The following is a 9,153-nucleotide window of genomic DNA, read 5'->3' on the forward strand; positions in this document are numbered from 1 at the left end:
GCAATTATTATGCTCAGACAAAATATTCCAAATTATGACAGAGACCGCAACATTGTTCTACAAAATGTCCCTTCGACTCTTTAAAGGGATAGAGAGGAAAGGCCAAAATATGATACCCGAAGGGCCCGGCGCGCACAATCCTATCCTATCCGAGTCCGAAAAGGGATCTCTTAGTCAAGTCATCAACACTAGCTGGGAGAGGAAGATTGATGCTGAAAATGCCAAAAAGGAGGCTTTGAATATGGGCAATGCACGAATAAATAAAGGTTCTTTTGAACAGAAACATATATATTTTTTTGAACAAAAGGAAGATGCAAGAGTCATATTCTCTAAATAAGAAAAGATTCTGCAAAGAGAGAATTTTTAGTACACACCATATAAAGCTTGTTTCATGTCTTTTAATTTTGTTACAGGACTGGATCTCCCTAATTCTCTAATATTTGTTGTCCATTACATAACCGAAAAAGAAAAACGATTACAATTGAAGGACTCATAAGAATAACCAATCTGAACATACTTAAATTGGTTAAGACATATATGCCAAATCCCGATCAAAGATCGTGTGTTAAAATCTGAAAAGGAAAAAAAAAAAGTTCTCAAGAATAAATAAAAGGAGCTTTTTAACAAGTTATCAACGGTAGATGCAAGATTCAATATTATCTTAATAAGGAAAGATTCTTTAAAGACATTGACACCTTATAAAGCTTGATTCATGCCTTTGAATTTTGTTATAGTATTTATCTCCAAGCTTTGATTTACCAGCATCTTCGAGTGTTGGCATAGTGGCAAGAGATTTGAATATTCATACCCAAGATCCAAGTTCAAGTGCTCCAATATGAAGAGAGAATATTAGTATTTGAATAAATAATTTTTTTATGGTAATTCATCTACTTAAGCACTTAAAAATTTAGCAATAATTATGTATTGACCTTTTTGTAACTGAGCCTCAATATACTTCTCAAACTTTTTCTCCATACTCTGAACTAGGCTATAGAACATATAAGTAGTGTTAGAATTGTGGTTCCCATGGATAAGATTCTCTTCAATTCATAAAGTTAAAAGATAATAAATATTAAAAGTCGCATAGAAAAATTATGTATCTAGTGGGGTTTATGCCCTATAGTTTTTACTTGTTAATTGTACGTGAGATAATTAGATTAAGAGATATGTATCGAGAATGAAGGACTTTTGCTTAATTACACTATTGACATGAGTTCACTTTATAAATGTCACGAGAAATAAATTTATTTGAATAGCCCTATGGAGAAATGTGAGTGAAGACATAGAGCAAAATGGAGATCTTAATCTCGATTAATTTTAATGTTTTTGGAAGCATGTACAAGTACCAAAAGAAGATAAAAAGATGGTCTCCATTTTGGAGACTTTGCATAAGAGATTATTCCAAAAAGAAATCAAACCTAAATATAAAAAGAAAAATGAGAGATAATTGATCCCATTTACAAGCTGTACAAGATCTATTTAAAAGGAAAAAAATAGTAGACAAATACGATAATAATTACAGAGATATGTATTTAAATAGCACGTTTGATGAATTTTTTTATTTTATCTTAATTTATTTGTGGTCTTTGTTGGCGGTATGGTGTGTATTTGGTTGTTCAGATTTTGCCGTTTTTGTTTAGATAATACATTTAAATTATTGGCCATGTGGAGACGTGTGATTGAATATATTACATGTGGCATATATAATCATATAAGATTGGAACACTATTTGTTGAAAAGGAGCACTATTTTCTTGTTGTAGCTTGATATAAAAAATTAATACGAATTAAATACTAGGATGATTGTTTGCAAAATTTAATATTAACTCGAATTCAATGTGCACAACTCACAATTTTTTAGTGTAAATATTAAGTGCGTGGCACCCTCAAGTTTAGGAAAGTCTAAAACAACTCATGATATTACAACTACGAAATAGAATCTTACTCATGATATTGACTATGAAATACTATCCGTTAGAGAATTAGCGAAATGGAAAGAGATAATAGATACTTTTATACTATAGAATGATAGTTTACAAACTATAACTATTGATTGCATATGTAATGATTATATCTGTCGTTGTCATAGTTTGAATAATGGAAAACCCCGACTTCCTTATTCTTTCCCACACATAAAAAAAGACCAAAAAAAAAAATTAATAATAATAAAAAAACCAAAGTGTGTGAAAGAGATCCAAAAGCTTGAAACCCGCCTAGTAAAGCGATCTAGAATCAAAGAAAAAGAGAAAAAAATACATTTATAGAATTGCAGAAAAATAAAATAAAATAAAAAAATATATAATTTATTACATATTTGGTTGAAAACCCTATAAAAAGGGAGGGGAGAGCAGCTGATAGAGCACCACAAAGAAAAAACACAACCCTATAGCTTCTGTTTGTTGTATCATTTTGTAGGTTGTGTTCTGTTCTCAGGATCAATGGCTCCAGGTAAATGGAGTTAACTACTTTCTTTTATTATTTTTCATCCAACTTTCTCTTTCAAATCCAACATTTCTTTAAATTCTTTAGCATTACATATATATATATAATACAAAGCCTGTTAGTTATTCTCATGCTCTCGGGAGAGAGTTTGAGCAGGTAGTTTGTTAACGTTTCCTCAGAAGTATTGTTGAAATCCGAGGACGTTACAGTTGGTATATATATCCTTTGAAGAGCTAGCATATAAAAGATGAAACATTAAAGTTAATGTGTGTTTCTATTTTGTTTTATTTGTTTAACGTCGGTATTTGTTTGATTTGTTATCCACTTTTCAAAAGAACTTATTCGAAATCTAAATTGACTTCTGAAACGTAATTAAAAAAAAAAAAAAAAGAGTAAGTGGTTTGTCAAAAGCTTGTGTTTGTTTTTAAATTTTGGCTCTTTTTTATGGTTTCTAGTTCCAGAGGTTATCGATACACCCATTGGTAGTGTTGTCAGGCGGAGCAGCTTTCCTAGTGGCTTCGTCTTTGGTTCAGCATCTTCTGCTTATCAGGTAAATAAACTACTTCATAATTCAGATATTTATATATGGATTAAATTTATCTCGATTGGAGGGTTTTACCCTGTTTAAGTACTCATTTTTCAAAAAAAAAAAAAAAAATCCTGTTTAAGAAAAGTTGTATGTACATTTAATTTTCATTTTCAATTTTCTATAATGAAATAAATGAGTTTTGACTTTGGATGATTATGTTTTATTTAGTACGAAGGTGCTGCTTTTAAGTATGGTAAAGGGGCGAGTATATGGGATATCTACACTCATAAATATCCAGGTGATCTCCCAGCTCCAATATTATTTTGAAAGTACACGGATTAAATGATTACAAATTGAAATTCAATGGCTAAATCGTTACTTTAGTCAAACTACAAGGTCAAACGTGTTCAACTTTGTTTTAGTGCTTTTTATATCGTTACAGAGAGAATTGATGATCGCAGCAACGGAGATGTGGCTCTTGATTCGTACCATCGCTATAAGGTTATTATTATTATTTTTATTATATTTTTTTATTTCGTCGTATAATTGCGTATAGAATTGTGGATCTCAACATTGTAAAAAGTTTAAAGTATAAAATATTATTGTAGGCTAACGATTTTGTAATTCTTCATAATACAGGAATATATTGCCATTATGAAGCAAATTGGTTTGGATGTCTACAGATTCTCAATCGCCTGGACTAGAATTTTGCCATGTAAGAAATTCAAGATCAATTGGATTTATTTACAAGTTACACTTTACCATTGTTTATTTTTTTTTTCACATTAAGAAATAGTAAAAATACGATAATAAACAAAATATTTTCAAATATGTTTTGTGAATTATAAATTTTTGTTCTTGATTTCCATGATATATTATAATCCATACGGTCGTATAGCCATACCATTCCATGACTTTTTTTTTCTTTTTTCTGAATTTGTGAATTTAAGAAAACAAAACAAAACAAATCACACACATTCTTCATTTAAAAAGTATGTGAGGAACATGCACAGAAGAAAGTTAGATGAAGAAGGTGATGGTAGAATTTCATAATTACAAAAAAAAAGGATGGGGTTTTAGACGATCGAGATGAAGCAGCAATTTTAGAATCATTCCAAGAGTGAGAAGCTCGAGAAGAGATGGTTATTTTCATCGCCAAATAAATCAGATCAAGGAGCTAAACCAATTACACCATGGCACATCCCAAAGTGTTTTAATTTGTCTATTAAACTTCTAATTTCTAAAGTTTACCACATGTCTACTTTTTTTTAATGATTTTCGTACTATTTCATATGCTCCTCAATGTCACATGCAAACTTATGGATTCACATAAAAAAATGTTTTTAATACTCTTGATCTTGTCAAAAGCTTGATCATTATTTTATTGGTAATCATTAATATGTGCCTTATTTATTTGAAGAAAATATATTTTCAAAGCAATAACTTAATTTTATCATCATTAATCCACTTATTTGCCCTACCTCCAATGATTAAAATATAAATTTTAGATGGAAGACTTAGTGGGGGTGTCAACAGAGAAGGAATTCAGTACTATAACAACCTCATCAATGAACTTCTTGCAAATGGTAAGAGTAATTAATTAATTAATTGTAATATTTAATTAGTTCATTGATTATTTTGAAGCAATTTTCTTTAGTCTAATTGGGCAACAAAATCACGTGGCTGTGATTTGATCTATAGGAATCAAACCATTTGTCACAATTTTCCATTGGGATGTTCCCCAAGCTTTACAAGATGAATATCAAGGTCCCATGAATCGCCAATTTGTGTAAGTAAATTTTTATTTGATTGTTCATATTTCCCTCACAAATAAGAGCATACAAAACATATCTGTTAATAAAGAATATATGATGTGTGAATTGTGAAATATGTGTGTATATATATTTATTTTTATTAAGATTACAGGTTGTTAACATAATAACATTTTTTATAGATCTAATATTTCCCACTCAACTAATAAAATGTGTTTTTACGTGGCATTACAACAAATTTTACTACTCTTGAGAGTAAGGCTTGATTGTAAAATATGTTCCAAAAAATAATAAAACTTGAAACTCAAGTTTTCAAATTTCGTAAACACCATCGAAGAAGAATGAGGAAATATCTAACCGAAGCAATCGTCGTATTTGCTTCGGTAGATATTCTATTTAGGTATTTGAACTTGTTTGGGATCACATCTAGACAAACTGAAGTGGGACGAAGGATAATATTAAAAATGAAATTGAAACTTTACTCCATTGATCCTGTTTACGAGATCTTAAAATGTTAAAATTAAATACATTAAATTAATTAGGTAGGTAATAATTTTTATTTTTTGTTTTATCTAAATTTTTTTTAACTAACAATCTTTTCCTTTTAAGATATACATTTAAAAAAATCTAAATCTCAACCAAATTTTAGAAGTAAAAAGTTACTTTTTAAAAAATGTTATAAGTGGCTAATATTTTAGAAATGTTTTTAAGAAGGATAAAATAAAACAAAAAATTATTAAATGACAACAATTTCAAAATTAAATCATTGTCTATTGCATATATTACAAATTCCTATTAATAATGAAATGTTTCGAAGAAAATTAAATAATTGTGAAAATTAATTTCAGAAATGATTTTCGAGAATTCGCTGAGCTCTGTTTCAAAGAGTTTGGAGATAGAGTGAAGCATTGGATCACGTTGAATGAAGAATACATCTTCACCTTAAAAGGTTATGTGCTGGGACAATATGCACCTGGTAGAGGTTTAGAATGGGACCCAAGTCGTTATATTGGTGGAGATTCTGGCACCGAACCGTACTTTGTTGGACACCATCTAATTCTTGCTCACGCGGCTGCGGTCAACGTTTACCGGACCAAATATCAGGTTATTTCTCTTTTCTACCTTCAACATCATATATTTTCTTAATTTTAGGATAACGAAGTTTCAATAATTTAGTGTATATATATATATATAGGGGTAGTAGCAAATTTAACATAAGTTAAATAAAATATTAGAAAAGTAGTAGCTAAAAAGCATGCCAATATAGCAAAATCAAAATACAATAATTGCTAATTAACACATACATATATCAGTGATTTACTATCAACATAGTTAATGAATATGTAACAATATTTAGATTATTCATTGATTCACCTTTATTAACCACTGTTACATGAAATAGAGAAAAAAACATATTGATTACTATTATTTTAGTTTAGAAAAAACTCAACGATCTTTAAGAACTGCTATCTTTGCAATAAAACATCATATTTATAATTCCTTTTATGAAAATACATACTTGCCAATGCGTTTTCTTTCCTTAAAAAAAAAAAAAAAAACTATTCATCAAAATATCCCTTTAGTATATTTTCAAAATTGAGCTAGACGAAAATGGTCCTCTGAGGATCATGTAGTGTTAAGGATTTTGAGCTTGTGTTATCACACCTACTATGAGGTCTTGGTCACAATATTGTTCAGCTTCGATTATAGAGATCTACGCAGCATCCCGATTATATATATATATATGTATTGAAATAGAAAGGAAATAACATGGCTAAGATTATGAACCCCAATTTTGTAGGCAAACCAGAAGGGTATTATTGGCCTTTCATTTGCAATTAATTGGTATGTCCCATATTCAGATAGTGAGGCAGATAGAGCAGCTGCAGGTCGAGCTCTTGACTTTTCTCTTGGTTGGTAAGTAAATAAATTAGTACATGTTAATGAATTCATTACTCTACCTTAAAATTTCCAAAATTATTATCAACATTTTCTCCGAAATTATATATATATATATATATACATGACCAAATTAAATAATGCATGTAGGTTTTTGCATCCACTCGTGTATGGAGATTATCCACGTAGTATGAGATTTAATGTGAAGGAGAGGTTGCCCAAATTCACAGCGGATGAAGTGGCTTCGATGATACAGTCCTTTGATTTTATTGGAATAAATTACTATACAGCTAATTATGCAAAAAACAATCCCAATATGATCATTCCAAAACCAAGCTATTTGAATGATATTCATGCAACTCTATCAAGTATGCACTTTATATTAATCAAAATCCTATGCATTTTCAAGTTTTAATAGTATGCTTGTATGTTTTCTTTTTCTTTTTTTTATAGATAAGTAATAGATAAAAGTATTTCACACAGTACACCACTGGTTAACTCATCTGTCTATATTAGTATTAGTTGTCTGTCAAGATGGTACAGTGACCAGCATAGGGGTTCCTATGCTAGTCACAATATTGTCCAGTCCAGGTAATAAATTCTATTGATAGATATTTATTAACGTAAGCCACACCATATTGATTTCAAGAAATAAAAAAAAAAAAAAACCATGAGTTGTTTATTTTTGTGCAAATGTTTCAATCTTCCACAATTTTGACTTTGTATAATTTTTTTGTTGGGTTGTAGCTGATCGTAATGGAGTCCCAATTGGTCCGAAGGTAATAACTTTACAAACTCTTTAAGAATGATAAATTTTAAATTGTGCATGCATTTCTCAATTATATATCTTCTTCTTCTTTTTTTCTTGAATGGTGTGTTGTTCTTTCAAAATAAAAAATATCTGATTTTTTTTCCCTTTGTCATGCCTTTTGAAATTTAAATCAATTCTACCCCTTTTTTCCTTTTTCATCTAACAAAATTTTTTAATACATCAAAATATTTCATGAAGATTTGAATCCAATACTTTTCTATATGCTTTAACTAGTTAAATTATGTTCAAGTTATCTAACAATTTGCTATCTATGTGTTGAATATCTTATAGGCGGGACCATCATCGTGGCTTGCAGTTTATCCACAGGGATTGAAAGATTTGTTGGTATATATAAAGAACATGTATCGAGATCCAACTATTTACATCACAGAAAATGGTATTAGAAATTAATAATTTCCAAATTTCTATATATGGATCAAAATTACGTTGTTCATTAACAAAATTTTTACATTGTATAGGATACTTTGACTATGATAGCCCCAATGTTGACAAATTAATCATGGACAAGGCAAGAATCAAATACTATCACGATCATCTCTATTACCTTCATGAGGCAATGAAGTAAGTGGCAAAACAAAAGACTAAATTGCTCTTTCTTTGTTCTTTTAATCTTCTTTTCAATAAACTAGGGTTTACTCAAATGGTGGTGTGTTGTGAGTTCTAGTTGTTTTTGTTACATTTTTCCAATGCCATTTTTTGGATTTCATTTTAGGGGTTACTTTTATGATTTACTTTCTAATGTTTGGTTGTAATTACTCATGTTACTATTAATATTCATGGATTTCATCTCAACATCAATTGACAATGAAAGGAATAGTTAAATTCTTAACATGCCCCTCAAAATCGTGGCTATTTTGTTTCATCTATCTTTGTCGGATCTTAATTTTTTTTTTACTGGATGTTCGCTTGAGCTTCTTGAATTTTGATACCATGTTAGTATTCATGAAATTCTATTTCAAAATTAATTGGGAATGGAAGAGTAGTTCATATCTATTAAAATTCTTAACAATTATATGTGGTAACTGATCCTTGTTGTTAATGATATTTTGAAAAATGTTTTGCAGTGCTGGTGTAAGAGTGAAAGGATATTTTGTATGGACATTGTTAGACGACTTTGAATGGGCAAGTGGCTACACTATACGCTTTGGTATGACCTACGTTGATTTCAAGAACAATTTGAAAACGCTTCTGAAAGAATCAGCAATATGGTTCAACAATTTCCTCAAGACCTAAAGGAGACTTATTGGCTGTTTTGTTATTGCATTCTTCTAATAAGAAGACTACTAAATAAATTTGCAATAGCAAAACCATGTCTTGACATTTATTAAGTATGTATCTTAATGTTTTCTATATTGGTGGTCAATGAAATAAACTTCTCTTCTCTTTACTTGTTTGGCATCTATATGTTTTTTTATTAATTTGGAACACCATAATTGTTATTTGAATATTATCATAATCATATATTAATGTTGGTGAATTCGCCATTGAATTAAATCTATGTTTGTTTGATTAGTTTATTTGAAAGGAGTGATGATAATACATGTTGATTACCATTTTTGGGTGAGGTCCGTGCGTAGGTGCCACTGGAGTGTCACGTACGTCTTTGTCTCTGATGCTCTCCTACTTGGTACGCACAAAAAAATCTTGTACCAGTGTGGTACTTGTTAAAAATTATTGTAA

The 9,153-nt window shown here is 29.7% G+C and overlaps 1 protein-coding gene across 1 annotated transcript; it reads left to right on the forward strand.

The window, feature by feature from the left end:
- Window positions 1–2,385: 2,385 nt before the first annotated feature.
- LOC111021410 (cyanogenic beta-glucosidase-like) lies at window positions 2,386–8,860 on the forward strand. Its single transcript, XM_022298371.2, has 14 exons — window positions 2,386–2,447; window positions 2,897–2,991; window positions 3,199–3,268; window positions 3,413–3,471; window positions 3,610–3,685; window positions 4,479–4,556; window positions 4,672–4,759; window positions 5,591–5,846; window positions 6,544–6,659; window positions 6,792–7,009; window positions 7,389–7,420; window positions 7,744–7,849; window positions 7,932–8,034; window positions 8,538–8,860. Exons 1-14 carry the CDS (start codon window positions 2,438–2,440, stop codon window positions 8,704–8,706), a joined length of 1,476 nt encoding a protein of 491 aa, XP_022154063.1. The 5' UTR covers window positions 2,386–2,437; the 3' UTR covers window positions 8,707–8,860.
- Window positions 8,861–9,153: the final 293 nt, after the last annotated feature.

This window comes from Momordica charantia (genome assembly GCF_013281855.1).
Source record: "Momordica charantia cultivar OHB3-1 chromosome 6 unlocalized genomic scaffold, Mcharantia_2.0 BLBB01000006.1, whole genome shotgun sequence".
Classification (NCBI taxonomy): Eukaryota; Viridiplantae; Streptophyta; class Magnoliopsida; order Cucurbitales; family Cucurbitaceae; genus Momordica; species Momordica charantia.

Bases quoted from the DNA above. Each gene is read 5' to 3' on its own strand.
- LOC111021410 (XM_022298371.2), top strand. The intron at 3,269-3,412 runs GTGATCTCCCAG...ATATCGTTACAG, and splicing joins CTACACTCATAAATATCCAG to AGAGAATTGATGATCGCAGC. The intron at 5,847-6,543 runs GTTATTTCTCTT...CCAATTTTGTAG, and splicing joins TTTACCGGACCAAATATCAG to GCAAACCAGAAGGGTATTAT.